The sequence below is a fragment of the Sinocyclocheilus anshuiensis genome, unplaced genomic scaffold, assembly GCF_001515605.1.
Source record: "Sinocyclocheilus anshuiensis isolate Anshui unplaced genomic scaffold, SAMN03320099.WGS_v1.1 scaffold26, whole genome shotgun sequence".
NCBI lineage: Eukaryota > Metazoa > Chordata > Actinopteri > Cypriniformes > Cyprinidae > Sinocyclocheilus > Sinocyclocheilus anshuiensis.
Genome location: NW_015544143.1, coordinates 182,754 through 199,080, shown reverse-complemented (window position 1 = coordinate 199,080; position 16,327 = coordinate 182,754). Strand labels below are relative to the sequence as shown.

At 37.6% G+C, this 16,327-nt stretch overlaps 1 protein-coding gene across 1 annotated transcript in view; it reads left to right on the top strand.

The window, feature by feature from the left end:
* LOC107695065 (voltage-dependent P/Q-type calcium channel subunit alpha-1A-like) overlaps positions 1-16,327 on the top strand; it is a 142,387-nt gene that overhangs the window by 121,499 nt on the left and 4,561 nt on the right. The window contains exons 42-49 of the mRNA XM_016494851.1: positions 1,726-1,822; positions 6,832-6,937; positions 7,429-7,536; positions 9,293-9,396; positions 11,283-11,389; positions 12,406-12,547; positions 13,730-13,849; positions 16,013-16,048. Coding sequence (XP_016350337.1) covers positions 1,726-1,822; positions 6,832-6,937; positions 7,429-7,536; positions 9,293-9,396; positions 11,283-11,389; positions 12,406-12,547; positions 13,730-13,849; positions 16,013-16,048 — 820 coding nt within the window. The remainder of the gene's footprint in view (positions 1-1,725; positions 1,823-6,831; positions 6,938-7,428; positions 7,537-9,292; positions 9,397-11,282; positions 11,390-12,405; positions 12,548-13,729; positions 13,850-16,012; positions 16,049-16,327) is intronic.

Genomic DNA, 16,327 nt, shown 5'->3' with positions numbered 1-16,327 from the left:
CAAACCTGTCCCTAACCTTACCCGTATCCCACCTCAATAGCAGCAAAAGTGTTTTGCAATACAATATGAACACATGTTTTGATGTAAGTACATAGTAGTTAAGGCCACTTAATATAAAGTGGGACCTATTAATTTATTATTAATGTACAGTATATTTCATCATATTAAAGAAATTAACGTTAACTGCATTAAATTTCTTTAAATTACAATCCAGAACCTCTTCCTGTCATTTCGATTTAAATTCCAATTCATCTTTCTGTGGAATGTGGCCAATTCAATTCAAAGTCAAATTTCTGAATTTTAAAGGGAACCAATTTTTCAATTCTGAATTTTGCATAATCCTGATTTGAACTACTTTCATTCAAAGAGTCAGAAAAAAGGAAAGATATCTGCTTTTTTTACTACAGTATACATCATTTTCAACATTTTAACATAAAAATCACCATTTTTTATATGTAAAACATTTTTAATGTGGAAAAACAAAGTTTTTAAGTGCAACAAAAGGTAGAAAAACGTAAGGAAAAATCTGCTTAACACACAATAAATGTGTATAAAAACTACAGCAAGAGAAAGTGATATAAAAGAACATGAGCAAGAGAGCTGAACATGAGACCCTGTGCATGGCAGATTCTGACTTCACAATGACTTAATTCTCCCATCTTTATGGCTCAGGTGTGCATGGCAAACATCTTCACAGACAAGCTGTCGCAGCTTATTTCTGTACTTGCCACTGCATACAAATGTTAACAAAATACACCTCATGTATTTTGACTGGTAAAGCCCGCTGTCGCTGTATGCAGTTCAATTAAGTCATTGGACTCGCCAAGATGAGAGAGCCTCTCATGTGCACGGTCATATCGGTGGATTCGTTTTCTCTGCACCGTGATGGGGGGAAGATTCAGAAAAATACTAAAGATCATTCAGGGACAGCTTCACCATTTTCTTTCTTTTTTATTCAAAATTTGATGTAGTTATTTCATTCACATGCATAGCTAGGGTTCATTTCACTGAATTTTGACATGCATTAAAATCTCGGCTTCAGTAACACTCACATACATGTTTAAATTGATCCAAGGCAATAGTCCCTTTTAAAATGTCTAGGTTTGGATTATAGAAGTGAACTGTAGCAGGAAAAAATTCTTAGAGGTGCATAAGCATTTATTTCTAATGGCCCAAACATTAAAGTATTAATGTATTTAATATGTTTTATAATTTTATTTATAAATTAGTTTGATAAATTACATTTAATATATATGTATATAACTGTATTCAAATGTAAAAACAAATAATTATAATTTTATAAAAATTGAAAATTTGTATTTTATAGAAAGACCCATGCATTTAGGATTTAGTGTTAACTAATTTTTTTTTTTATATATATAAAATTTGCTTGGTTTTAATTTTTCTTCATCACAGTCTTCTGAAAAGGGTCCATTGCTGGAAGAATCCAGTCTTTGTATGATCTGAACATGTTTGTTAGCTTAAAATCGGTTGGGCTGTCCTTTGAATGATCTGGTTTTCTATCGGTTTGAGGCAGTGGAACAGCCTCACTGGGTTTGGTCTGTGATTTGTCAATGGATATGTGTGCTTTTATTCTCTTGTTCTTTGTGCTCCTCTTCTTGTTTCTCTTATTTCCTTCTTCCTCTCCACCTTCTCTCTGGCTCTCTTTCTTCTCTCTCTTCCTGTGTGTGCCCCCTCTCTAACCTCCCTGTATTCTTCTTGCAGCGGGCGCATTCATTATAAGGATATGTACAGTTTATTGCGGGTTATCGACCCCCCGCTGGGCTTAGGCAAGAAATGTCCTCATAGGGTGGCCTGCAAGGTTTGAATCCTACTAAACAAAAAACTTAAGCACCTGCTCGCATTGAAGACTGGAATGAATGTTGCTTTTCTTTTTTTATGTTTCCTTTTTTCAGTTTATTTTTTACTCTCCTCCACAGTTTTTCTTCTTTTACTTGAAATTCATTTTTGTTATTTTATTCACCATCTCTATATGCATTCTGATATGACAAATGAGAATGTGCGGGACAATGCAGACACCTTTTTAGAAGCATGACGTGCACTGCCACCGACAGCCAAGTCTGTATGAATCTCTCTGTGGAATGAATCACTTTTAACAGCTAATTAAAAAAAAAAAAGAAATGAACGAATGAATCAGTTATTTTTTTTATTTTTTTTTTACTTTCTGCTTGCTGTTGAACCATGCCTTGGCAAACTGGGTGTAACAGTGTGCATTGTTCTTGTTTGGGGACGAAGTGAGGGTTGGGGATCAGAGGACTGCATTGACGTGACTACCATAGTTCACCACCAAGCAGCGGAGCTTTTCTTTGCCTGTTTGAAGCCCCACTGCAGTTCTATGGGACCGTCCCACGATCGCATAGAACAGTGTTTTTACTAGGACTAAAAACCAGCTTCCCCTCCTCCTGTTTAACCTCCAGCCAATCAAGAGCTCTCACGCTCTCAAAACCCCGCCCCTCGCCCAGACCAAAACAATAACCTATGTGTCTTTGTTTTTCCTTCTTGCCGTTCTTATTTCCTCCTCCTTCCTTCTTTTTTGGTTTAAATCCCACCATACTCTGGTTTGTGCCATGATGTCCACCCCCCTCCCCCCTCCATTGTTTCTCCTCTTGTCCGTTATTTTATTCGTCCGTCGTCCTCCTCCTATTTTTTACCCCGTTCTCCTCGTTTAATTTCTGGGGGTCTCACCCCTCCCCTCCCACCCCAATCCCCCTTACAGCGGCAGGATCAGTTACAGTGATATGCATGAGATGCTCAGGCACATGTGTCCTCCGCTAGGCCTGGGGAAGAGGTGCCCAGCTCGGGTCGCCTACAAGGTTAGCGGCAGCAGCCCACCGTGGGTGCGCCACAGCCAATCAAAGCTGTCCATTTTTTTTCTGTTAGTGTTGGTGTTGGTGAGCTGCTGTATCTTTCCTTTTATATTGTGGGGTACCGATGAAGGTGTTAGCCAGCTGACACATGCTCTATGCCAGATGGCATACATCCACTGGAGAGCGGGAACAGAGGGTACCTTGTCAGCCCTTCTGCACCGTACTCAAATACTCACTCACTCACATACAGATGTAAAGGATTTTGTTGCAAATATAAAAGGAACTCTTAAATGTCATTTTGCAGTCTTGTTCTTGGAGATTATGAGTTTATTAAATTACATATTTGTTAAAATCAACATGAAATCAGAATGGACCCTTTTTAGTTCCTTACCTGCTCTTATTCATTGGCACAGTGTTATTCAGGAAAGGTTTGTCTTTATAATCTTTCATTAAATTTTAGTAAGTAGTTCCACCTCTGCATCAACTCTAATGAATTCCTAGTGAATAAAATCAAGTCACCCTCTACTTTTGTTCTCACTGAATTTCCTGTTTCACTCATGAATGTTACATTGCAGAAGTAAAGTGGGTTGCGAATGCTATTTCATGTTGACTTTAACTAGAAAACAAGGAATCCTGTATTATTTCCACATTATGTTTTCCATATTCATTGCAGAAATAGAGCCTAATTTTAAATACAAATATGAAGGATGTAGACACAAATATATATGTTTTACTGTGTGCGTGTACAGAAGGACTGGGAAGGATCATGTGCCTTTGGTCCTCTGCGTCTCTCCCTCCAGTGGATGATTCTTAAAGTCTTCAGATGATTTCGACAGTTGACACTTTCGTAGGTTCAGATAGTGCAATCATGTAGCGTTTAGTCTTTAGACCCACTTTGTCCTTTTGATTTTTTTCGGCAAATCCACTAGAATCACAGATAAGCTTTCCCACCTGTCCTTCGTTTGATTCTGTCAATGCAGTTCTGACCTGTTTCCGTTCCCCTCTCTCTTTCTCTCTTACTGTCTCTCGCTCTATCTCTACTTTTTCCCACATTCCTTGGGTTTGCATTTTCAGCCACTACATTTCTACATCCCTGCACAAAAATTCCTCCTCCTTTTTTTCTCTTGCTCTCTCTCTCTTTCACTTCCTGTCTTCCTCTCCCTATCTATCTTGCATTTCTTCACTTTTAATCAGCATGCTTCTTAATTATGTAAGTAGAAGGAATCTGAATGCATACTTGTGTGACAATTACATCCAGCCATTTTACGTCACGTTCATCATATTAATGCTGTGCACCTTAGTCAGGGTAGATGGCATGTTTAGTTTGAGGTGAATGAAAAGGTGAATGTTTTTTCATACGAAATATCATGTGTCACTGTCATTTTGCAGGTGGATGCTGTTATCAATATCCCATAATATATATCTTTATAGTCTTTTTTTATACTGTACAGAGGTGTTTTAGGTGTTCATGCTTATACTGTCCAAAACCGAGGATTTGTTGCCACATCTTTCACCAATTACTACATAGTGAATTTCAAATACACTACCGTTCAAAAGTTTGAAGTTTTTAAGATTTTCTCTTATGCTCACAAAGGCTGCATTTATTAGATCAAATATACTATTAAAAAAAGTTATATTGTGAAATATTATTACAGTTTAAAATAACTCATTTCTTTAATAATATATTTTATAATATAATTTAAATTGAAAAATTACGGCAAAGTTGAATTTTCAGCAGTCATTAAATTTGTAATAGAATAGATAGAAATATGATAAATTCTGTCTAATTTATACATTTATAAACATTAAAATGAACATTATACATGTCTTTACTGTCACTTTTGATAATTTAATGCATCCTTGCTGAATACAATATCAATAATTATATATAGATATTATTAAAAAAACATTTTAAAATCTTACTTGCACTAAACTTTTGAATGGTAGTGTATTTAAGGACAAAGTGCACATTTCTGAGGGGAAAAAAACTACTTGAAATCTTATTTGACTGTTCAGACTGAGAATGGAAAACATCAGATTTCATTGCTGTTCACATGACAAAAAAATAAACATGTTTTAGTCAGATATGCAAAGAAAATCAATCCTAGATTGCAGCAATTTTTTCTTTTTAATATTTTCTGGAGTTTTTTGCCTACTGCATGTGTCATCAGCTGTACACAACGACACAACGATACATTGAACTTGGACAGACTATCTATATTTTGCATCTAATTAAAAATGGCATCTACACTAAGACACTAAGATTAAAAGAACAGACTTCCTCTATGGTAGACATTTTGCGAAATGTAATTTAATTATGATCTGACAAAGTTTTGCTGAGACTCTCTTCACTCCAAACTCTTCCTTTCACTTTCCTCACTCTCTTATTGTTTCCCCTCATCTCAAACAAACAGCATTCTTCTTTTTCTCTCTTTCTCCTCTCAGACCTTCTCTCTATCCATTGCCAAGCACACCATTCCCCCCTTTCTCATTATTTTTCTATGTGGTACACATCTCATAGCTTTCCAGTCTGAAGTGAACTAACTTCTATACCTGTTGCCCCTAATCCAGTCCTACACTTCTCGGTGTACAACACAACCATTTCCCCCTTTAACTCTGAAGGGAATGCCACCCCTTGTTCTGACCTTCAAAAAACTGCACCCGTTTTGCATCGAGAGATCAGAAGAAGAAAAAAACTGTAATTAACCCTATGAGAAATCACCCAAAGAAAGATAAAGATGCTAAACAAACCCAGTAATACAAGTGGTCAATGAAAGATAAAATGATACTCTCTGTGCGCGGCTGCACTGCTCTTGTTCTGTGAGGGGTGGGAGGGAGGAGGGGGGTGCATGCAATGCATGATGCATGGAGTAGGGCTTGATGTTTGGGTGGGCTGGGACTGGTGGGGAGGGCGGGTCGTACAATCGCTGAACTCCAATTAGGGGTCGTGCTGCATTGCATGCGCTTTTGCATGGCCACTGCTGGAACGCGGCTCATGCTTGTTGGTATCTACACCTCCAAGGAACGGCGGACTGGTCTGAAATGGGCACATGCATATACACGTGCTCACTCACACATGCTTACTTACTCACTCTAATGCCATGCCGTGTGCTTGTGTGTTCCAGTTTCATGAAGGCACATCCAATGCATGAAAACCGGCATCTAAAAACAACAATCTGCTGTTTTTAGGTGCTCTTTCATTCATGGGTTTGTCCAAAATATACAATCTCCAACAGGTAGGGGGAGCTCTTTAGCAGTAGCCTTTCATGAGTATGTTGAATTTAGCTGCCATTTGTGCCCTAAGTCTTTACTAGCCGATTCAAGGTCAATTGATTGCACTTTATGGGGTCCCAAAAAAGTATTTTCACACTTTAAAATGTACACATTTGCAGTAGATATGGAATAACAAATCAGTTGGCAGTGCCAAATAAGACCAAATAAGCTTATGCCTGATCTGAGATTAGTTTTCACAGACAGAGGAACACAGAAGAGATGACTTCATCCCCTGTGGTACTGCTCCTGTTATCTGTGAGGGCTCCAATTAAGTCACATAATTGATGTGTATGTTCTGTATATGTTCTATGAGCTGTGTGAATGGTTCATGACACATTATAAGGTTGCATATTGTTGGTCAGTTATTTGTCAGTCTTAAAAAAACTGCTCTCACAGAGGCCAAATTAATCTTTCCGTATATCCCTTTTTGTGTGGTTGTTTGAGTATCACCATAAAGTAATTACATGATGCATTGTTTGTACACAGCCACTACATCAAAAAAAATAATAATAATAATAATTTAATAAAAAAAAATAAAAAATACAGTCAAACCTGCAATCAAATGACCTATTTAAAAACTTAATCTCCTGAAAATTGTGTTGCCAGTAATTTATTCTTTGGCTACAAACTGCTGAGCTCCCCAAGCCTTTTATTAGTCCACCAAAAGCATCTGATTGGAGGTTTAACTTACACAGCCCCGCCCTCATCCCCTCTGATTGGCTCTTCACAGAGACTGCTACGCATGGACCTACCTGTTGCAGATGACAACACAGTGCATTTCAACTCCACTCTGATGGCTTTGATACGCACAGCTCTGGACATCAAAATCGCCAAGGGTACAGAACGACATCCCTCTTTCTTTTTTCTTCCTTCCTTCCTTTCTATCTGTCTTTTATTTTACTAAAAGTAAGAACTAAATAAAAGGTCATATGTATCATTAAATGTATAGATAATAAATATGGATAAATAAAAATCATACAAAATTAATTTTTTAAAAATCTCTTTTTTTGTGGAAAAAATAAAAATAAAAAGAAAGAACATTTTTATCTTATTTTATTTTTTAAACAGATTTGAGGTCCCTTTTCTTTCTTATTTCTTTCTTTCTTTCTTTCTTTCTTTCTTTATATAAAAAATTAAATATTAACGAAACACCCTTTCCTGTGTGTCTCCTGTATCTTCTGAATGAATGTGATTACAAATTTGTTTTTGTGATATTTTATTAATATTGGATTGGAGCTTTTGTTATATTGGCATATTTTGTTTGTCTATACATATGTGCATGCGTATGTGTGTGTATGTACCCTGCTCTGACATCACACGCTTACAGGAGGCGCAGACAAACACCAGATGGACGCGGAGCTCCGTAAGGAAATGATGGCGATTTGGCCAAATCTCTCCCAGAAGAACCTGGATCTGCTGGTAACACCACACAAGTGTAAGTTGCAGATTGGTTTGTAAGGAAAAAAAACTCATCAAAGATCACCAATTCATCAGAGGACAGCTTCTGTCAGCCCACACCGCTCAGCACCCTCTGATCAGGCAACACTTTCAAAACCTTTAACTAATCCTTCCCCCATCCCCACATGAGGCATGTCTTACACTGTTCATTAGATGAGTAATACCATGCCTTACTATATTAATACTATTTAAAACCATCCTGTTTCCTAACTATATGATTTATTGCTTATAAGGCCTTGTTTCTGTTTACATCTGACTCTCAACATGACTTGAGTAGTTTGATTTGGAGTATATAAAACGGTGTACATCCTTTTCGCCATCCTCTTTTAGACCTTTTAAATAATTGTTCATCCACTTTAAAACTACATATCCTCCATTTCTCCAACCTCTCTCCTTTTCTCCCTCTTCCTTTTTCCTCTTCATTGTCTGTTATCAGGGGGTGCCTCGCTATAGATGGATCCTCTATAGAAGTCTTTTCACTCCAGCATGTGTAAAGCACTAAGCTGGGCTTAACCTCCAAACCACAGAGCCTTAAAACAGTGTAGCCCGAGTTATTAACTCATATCTGAGGGTGATTACAGATGTTAGAGACTTTACATTTTAATTAGATGACCAGAATATATTGAAATCTGTGTGTATGATCTATGACAAGTAGCTGAAATACATTTGTGTGCTTTCCTTTAGCATGTTTTCTGTTTAATTTGAAATTTCAGCATGTTTTAGAATTATTTTGAAAGTTTATTGTTGATCCCTGGGGGGTTTCAAGCCAATTTTACTATGAAATTGTCCTAATAAGAAAGTGTTTTATGTAAAGGGGTTTCTTTTTGTCATTTATGGCAGCTCAAAGTTTTTCAAATTTATGTTTTGTGTCTCATTCAAACTCTGGATACCACTGCAGAGTTTTGATGAAAAATTTGAGCTCCTCACAAAATAGTGTAATCCTAAATAGTGTTCTGATATTGTTGCCTCATTCGTGGCATCTGTCCATAGTGAATTGGCTTGAGTCCCTGTAGGAATTCAATATAGGCTAGAAATGTGAAGCTATATAAGGTACTTGAGAAAAATAAGAGGCTTTAATTAATGAGGATATGACTGTGAAAAGACTTATCAGCTCTGTGGCATTTTGTATTTGTCAGTGAACTTTGTCTAGTGTCTGTTGTGTAAAATGTTTATTAGATGTGTATATATGTTGCTGTATATACAGTGGCACCAGAAAGTATTTGGGCACTTAAGCCATACTAAAATGTTTTGAATGTCATTGCATTTGGTAGCAGCATACCAGGTGGCATTTATTTTAACGAAAGCAAAATATTTTACAAAAAGTTGACAAAAGCTGGTTAAATGTCACTGCAAATATGCCTAAGAAAAGTACAGTTAATTAGTGATATTTTGTTGTCTATGCAATGACATTCATACTTGTATAACTGTGATTTAAGAGACTAGATTTCAATTTTGGGGCAGCTGAATTTGTGAAATTTGTCTTGTAATTTGTTGTGTACCTGTTGTCTAGATTCTCAGTCCCAGATTAAGACTCATTCTGGACTATGAAGAACTTCTGTTGGTTCATTCCCATTGAGGTTTATTGTGAGGTCATGACTGAGTTTAGTCTGGGTCTGAGGGACTAGACCTTTGTGTTTGTGGCATGCCTTGTCTCCAACTCCCATTCCCCTCTCGGCTCAGGGTCCCATTCCACCCCGGTCTAATTGTGCAGGGTAACTTTTTCATCCTTTCAGCAGCGACAGACCTGACAGTAGGCAAAATCTACGCCGCCATGATGATTATGGAGTACTACCGGCAGAGCAAGGCCAAAAAGCTGCAGGCGCTTCGTGAGGAGCAGGTACAACTTCAGACAAACAAACAAATGCCAAGTCTGCTCTCCTTTCTCAGCCTTTTGCAACTCTTATCCCAACAAAGCATGTAGTCTAATTAGTCAAGTTTGCAGCTGATTAGCTTTGCTAATCAACAGTGGTAACAGCCTGTCCACACAACAATCTTAAATCTGTTACCTTCTGACTTACTGGCTATGTCTGAAACTAATTAAAAATATTAATACAAATATACATTTTTAGGAGAAACATTTCTGTTTTTATGCTCATTTTGAAAAGTGTGTTTGCATTTGGTGCTTTCTTCTAGCATTTTTATGAGATATTCCAAAATAGGCATAAAAATACATAGTTGAAAACCAAACTATTCACAGACTAGGCAGTTAGGCAGCTGCCTGCAGTTTCAGGCACAGCCAATGTCTCCTTCACTCTGTTTTATGCTGATATTAGTGCTTATTAAATATAGGATGTACACTACTGTTCAAAAGTTTGGGCTAGGTAAGATTTTTTCTGTTATTTTTAAGTCTTTTTAGGACTATTTGATGAATAAAAAAAAGTATTTATTTGAAATAGAAATCTTTTGTAACAGTTTCATGTCTTTGCTGTCTGCTGTCACTTTTGATCAATTTAATGTATTCTTGCTGAATAACAATATTAATCTTTTTATTTTTTTTTATTTTGCCGATCCCAAAGTTTTAAACAGTAGTGTATTTCACTTCCCACATGGAGCACAATGGGTTAAAAGATGTACATGCAAATTCTTTGATATTTTAGTGCTTTTATGGCATGGAAAAAATAACACTGATTATAGACACGATCATTTCACATTTTATTTACAGAGTTAGAGCATGCTTAAAAACACATTTTTACACAAACACAGTAATTAATAAGGGTATATGCAATGATGAATGATACAACATGGCCTTTTGTCGGCGTCACTCCTGCCCCCTTCCCTAGAAAAGTTCCCATCCTGTACAGGCACAGTGTCCATTGTTTCTGCCTGCATTTTCAATTGAGTAATACTTGGTGCCTTCATATATCTACCACAAAAAGCATGGACACTCTGCCGGCATCTGGGAATGGTCTAAATCTATGTTTGTGTCTTGCCTCACCTGATTCCCTGTCTGTCTCTTTACCTGTCGTACTTCACTTGATCGCACCTGTACCTCAGCGCCTTCCTCTCAACATCAGCTGCGCTTTTGTGGCTCTCACTCTCTATATCCATCGCTGATGTCTCTATATCTATGTCTGTCAACTTGATTGCATTTTAACTCATTCTTTTTGATCTTTCCTCCTTGTTTCCATCCTTTTTGACTTGTTGGATCCACTGTCAATCTCTTGTTCTTTTTTGTTTTGTGTAATTTTCTCTGTCTGTTTTGTCTTGTCTTCCTCCATTTGTTGATTGGTGAGGTTGATTTATCAGTTTCACTAAGATGGAATCTTTTCTCCCTCCGTGTGGACAACGTTTGTTTAGCCAAATATTTTCATTAATGGATGTTGAGGGGAGGTTCTTGGTGTAACCTTTGGGCTACCACAGTCTCTGAGATTTCTAGTGTTCATAGTTTAAGTTTCACCCACCCACAACGTGTAGTTCTGCAAGTATGAACCTCAGATCTTCACTGTAGCATGCCCAAATTGTTACTACCACCCATATCTTCTGGTGGGTTGGATGGAAATGCTTTGAGCCATCAGTACCTACCTAGACAGCACAGCCCCAATGGAGGACTCCATTCAGGTTGGTGAGGGCACAGGAGGACTCCATTTCCCATGATGCTCTCTGGGGGATCTCTGCTGTCTGATACCTCACCACCTGTGTAATGCACGGTGGCTTGTGTTTGTTTCCCCATATCCCATGAGTGTGTCTGATCCCAGCTGCAGGCCATGTTCGTATCTCACACAGAACCGAACGCCATTAATGTTTCAGCGCTTGGAGCCATCCCCGAACCAGGAAGGGGGACAGGGAGTGAACGGTCTCCCCGAGTTGCCGCAGGAACCTGTCAACAGCCTGTGAGTAGCATCTTGATCTTTTTATGCAAGTGATGTTTTTATTAGCCTTAAGCTTAATCTGTCTGAGTCAGTCTCATGAAATCATATCCAGGTCATATTTCATCCCAAAAGCAAAATTAAATATTAAAACATTGTTTGTTGCATTAATAAAAAATTAGCCTATTTATGTACCATTTCATTGTGACATTGTTCATGAGAATTAAGCACATTTTCCTCAGAATTGCTTTAATAAATACAGACATTTTGCTAACAATTTTTAAAGCCAATTATTTTCTAAAATATCAATTATAAATTAGAATCGTTTTATAAAATTAATTGTAAAAAATGTATCAAATAAAAGAAAATGACTGAAATACAATTTTTTTTTGTTCAAAAGTAATACAAAATTTACATTTTGTGTACAAAATTCTTAATGTTATAAAAGAGTACGTTACAGACAGCACAACAAATACTGCCATTATGTATAAACATTCAACAATTTAAATAATATATGTATTTTCTCATATATGTATGTGTATTTTTTCACATGTATTTTTCAGAGTAATGAAAGTCTGTCATTAAATGTGCTTAACTGGCATGAAAACAATATCAAAATTATTAATTGTACAAAATAGACATTCATTTCTGTGTGCAAAATATATTTTCTTATTTTTCCTTTTCAATTTGGGGTAAAATATTACCTGAACCTGAGAGGTTTTGTGAGATTCACCTGTTTCAACTGGTGCTCTTTGTCTCTTCTTTCACTGCTTAGCTTTGCTTTTAATTGTTGTCTGTCTTCTCCTTATAGGCTGCACTTCTGCTCTTTCTTTGTTTTACCTTCTCTCAGCTGTCTCTCACATTACGTTTCAATTCTTCGATATACGTCTATCTGCTTTTGTATTAATTCTGCAGTATATACATATATACATTTGTAATTGTGTTTCTGTAATATTTTTGTCTGCAAAAGGCATTTTGTATGTAAGTGTGTGTGTGATTGAGTAAATGAATTAACCAGCCAACATCTTTCTCTGGTTCAGGCCTCTGGAGGGTGGAATGATCGAGAGCCAGTCATGGGTGACGTCACGAGCCCAGGAAATGTTCCAGAAGCCTGTTCCGGAAAACTGGAACCCTGACAGACCGTATCCTGAAGACCATCACGACAGCCGCCACAATCCACAGGTAATATCGGAGAACCTCAGATCAGAAAGGCGATTTTGTCTTGTTTAGATCTGAATTTAAAATTTTAGCAGGAGTTGACTCGGACACTTGAAACCCGCCAAAGTGGCCGTGACTATATCAGCTTCTCTCAGCCTTTGGTATTGAAAGAACTGTGTGCTTGAGCCAATCACTGTCTTCCCAGCCATCATCCCTTTTTCGCTGCTTTTGGACACACTTCTCATTCATATTATCACTCTTTCTATCTCTTCTGTCTCTGTCGGTCTGTAGCTTACCTCTTTATCTGTCTGATAAATCATTCTGAACTTCACTGACCATCGTAGACCGTTTGTATAGACCCTCCCACCTCTGCCAGACTGCAGGGATGTTTCACTGCTTGCCTGCTTCCTCACTGTCTGCTGGATCGTACCAAACCCCCTCCAGACTCATCTCTCCTTCAGTGTGACTCTTCTCTGTAGCTCAGCAGTCATCCAACCCTGATGTTTCCCTGCACTAGCAAAGGAGATGCTGAATAAACAGCTTTAGGCTTAACAAGCATGTTGGAAAGTACTTAAACCAGTAGTGGGCAATCAGACAGGGTCAGTGTGCACCTAGTTTCAGCCTACAAGAGATCGGTAAACAAAAGCTGTGACCTGACGCGATCCAGCCAGTACTGTGAAATTTTAGGCCAAACCTCAAATCACATATATGTTTTATTTCACCACTTTGGGTATTTATGCAAAACAAGTTATGCTAAATTTGTAATATTAATTTGTTTCTCCATTCATTTACAACCCCTAAACCTAAAATTACACAGAAAAATTGGATAATTGAAAGATTATCAGATTTTGTGTTGGAGTTAGGTCATATTTAATTTTGGATTTTGAATTTGTAAAGACAAAAATCAAATATATAAAGCAGAACAACAGCTATTTTTTATTTTATTTAATTTTTTATTCTTGGCTGGAATAAGCCGCGATGTGAGCTGATAGTCAGAGACTAGTGTGCACCTGTTCTTTTATTCCACTCAGTTAGTGATATGCATAATTTGGTAATGGCTAATGACTAGCTCAAGTGTGCTAATCTTCAGCTGAAACGCACTTTTGCGCATGATATTGCCCTCTACTGGTTTATCCCACCCGATAGAGCCGTAGGCCGGTGAAGCAGGCATCAGCACGGCCCACATGCTGTTGATCTGTTTTGCAGACGGTAGAAATGAGAGAGATTGGGCCTGTTGGGGACGGTTACTCGGACACTGAGCCCTATCACCCAATGGAAGGGCATGGGCGGACCATCTCCATGCCACGCCTCTCAGCAGACAACCAAGTGAGCACCTTCATCCTTTCATCCATCCATTCACCCATTTTGTCTTTCCATCTTTTATCTGTTATCATCCATTCCAATATCCGTCCTCAGTCAGTTATCCAGCTAACAGCCTTTGACAGCTTCAGTTGGGGGGACCAAACTTCAAAAGTTTGGTGTGCTGTCATGCTAACAAGTCAATAAATGTTAGCATGTCTTTGTCAAAGGGCTCATGGATAAGTGGCTCACACCCTGACCTTCACATACATGTGTGTGTGTGTGTGTGTGTGTGTGTGTGTGTGTGTGTGTGAGAGAGAGAGAGAGAGAGAGCGTTCTCTGCATCATCATCATCAACACCTAGCTCACTTTCAGGAAAACCTTGGTGTGTCTGAAGTGTGCTGCTGCCAGAGCTGGATTTGAGGTAGTGACAGAAGTAGGTTGACTCATGAGAAAACAGCCTGTTTGTGCATAATTACAGAATATATAGATCCAAACTGATTAGATAAGTCTTCAGTGTCACATGATGCTTCAGAAATTATTGTAATATGCTGATTTGGTCCTCAATAAATATTTGTTATTATAATTAAAATTTAAAACAGTTGTGCTGGATATATATTATTATATTTTTATTATATATAATATATATTTTTGTGGAAACCATAATACTTTTTTTTTTGATAAATAGAAAGAACAGGCTTTATTTGAAACAGAAAACATAAAAAATTTCTTTACTGTCACTTTTGATTAATGTGTCTTTGGTGAAAATCTAGTAGTATATTTAAACATGTTTAATATTTAAAATGTTAGTTAAATGAAACATTTAAAAAATACTTTACTAAATAATTTTTAAATGCAACTTATCATTTAAGAAAACATTTGCCAAATGCATTTCTTAATCCATTTAACTGTTGACTAAATTTAAGACGCATCCCTTACATGCAAAAAAATAAATAAATAAAGTATGCACATAAGCACTGCATAAAGTGCTATATAAATCCCCTCATTCATTCATACTTTTGAAACACTACCACAAATCAACCTCTGGAGGCAGTAACACGCTCACAACATTAAATTCCGCAAGCATTCACCCACAACACATCACATAGAAGCAATGATGCATTTAATACTATTATGCTATAATGCATAAATGTACACACACACACACAGAGCATACATATCTTACCCTGACATAAATAATCCCCATGATCTCTTGGTTGACTCTCCTCTGGAGATGCGTCTGGGTTTAGCAATTTGTCCAAGTGTGTATAAGATAAGTGTGAGAGAGTCGTGTGTCTCTGTATTGTAAAGTGTGTGTGTGTGTGTGTGTGTTTAAAGGTGAGCTAAACACAGAAACCTCACAAACTAGCAACAGTCTGCTAGAATCAATATAGGTTCACTTGTGTGTTGGAAGTGTGGTGTGTACAGTACATACCAGGAAGTGTGAGGATCCAAAGTCTGTGCTTGTGTGTGTCGTAAAGCTGTAACGTAGATGTGGTTCCTTCTGTCTTCATTTTGCTTTTTATTTCTTTCTTTGTTTTGGTCTTGTTTGTTCTTCCTTTTAATGGGCTTACGGTTACCCTTTTTATTTTTTTTATTTTACTTTTAACCTTCATGTTATTTTGCACAACCAAACATGGTTATGAATTTATTTGCCTCTGTTTTATGTCTCATGGTTTCCTCCTTCCCTTTTTCTTCTTTTCATTTTCTGGTTTCCTATTTCCCTTTTCTGTACTTCCATTTCCTCTTTTTTTTCCTTTGTCATTTTGTGGTTTTACTTGTTCTTGTTTTTACCGATTTTCCCTTTCTTTTCCCATTTTTTTCTTCCTTTTTTGGTCTCTCCTTACTTTCATGGACTTTCTACGGCACTCGTCTTTAATTTCTTATTCCATCAATCCCTTTCCTCTTGTTTTGAGAATTTCTCACCCCTGTGATCTTTCTTGCCCATTCTGTCATGTTGCACATTGAATTTGTCTCCATTTTTATGTCATCATATCTCTGATCCCCTTGGTTTCCTACTCAACCTTTTCCCTTATTTCTTCCTTCCTTGTTCAATTTCCTCTGTACTTCCTTTATCTTCCCCTCTCTCTTTTTTCCTCTCACACTTTCTATGCCGTGCTCTGTGTGTATCGTCCCTGTGGTCTCATGTGTGTGTCCTGTTCTGCGCACCGTCTGTCTGCTGTTCGACAGCGACGGAGACACAGGCCGCGAGGAAGTAACCTCAGTGTATGTACCATCTCTGGCTTCCTGCCTCTCTCTATCTGCTCTCCCTCGTTCCCTCTCTCTTATTTTGTCTGTTTTAGGAGTCTGCGTCTCTCTTTATGTCTTGATGTCACACTGAACTCTATTTCATGCCATCCTTCTTGTTATTCACCCTCTTTTCCTGTTTTCCCTCTGTATATTCTGTTCGTCACTGTACCTTTCTCTCTCTATGCCTTTTTCCTGTCCTGCAGCCCTGTATCCCTGTTATGTGTGTGTGTGTGTGTGTGTGTGTGTGTGTGTATG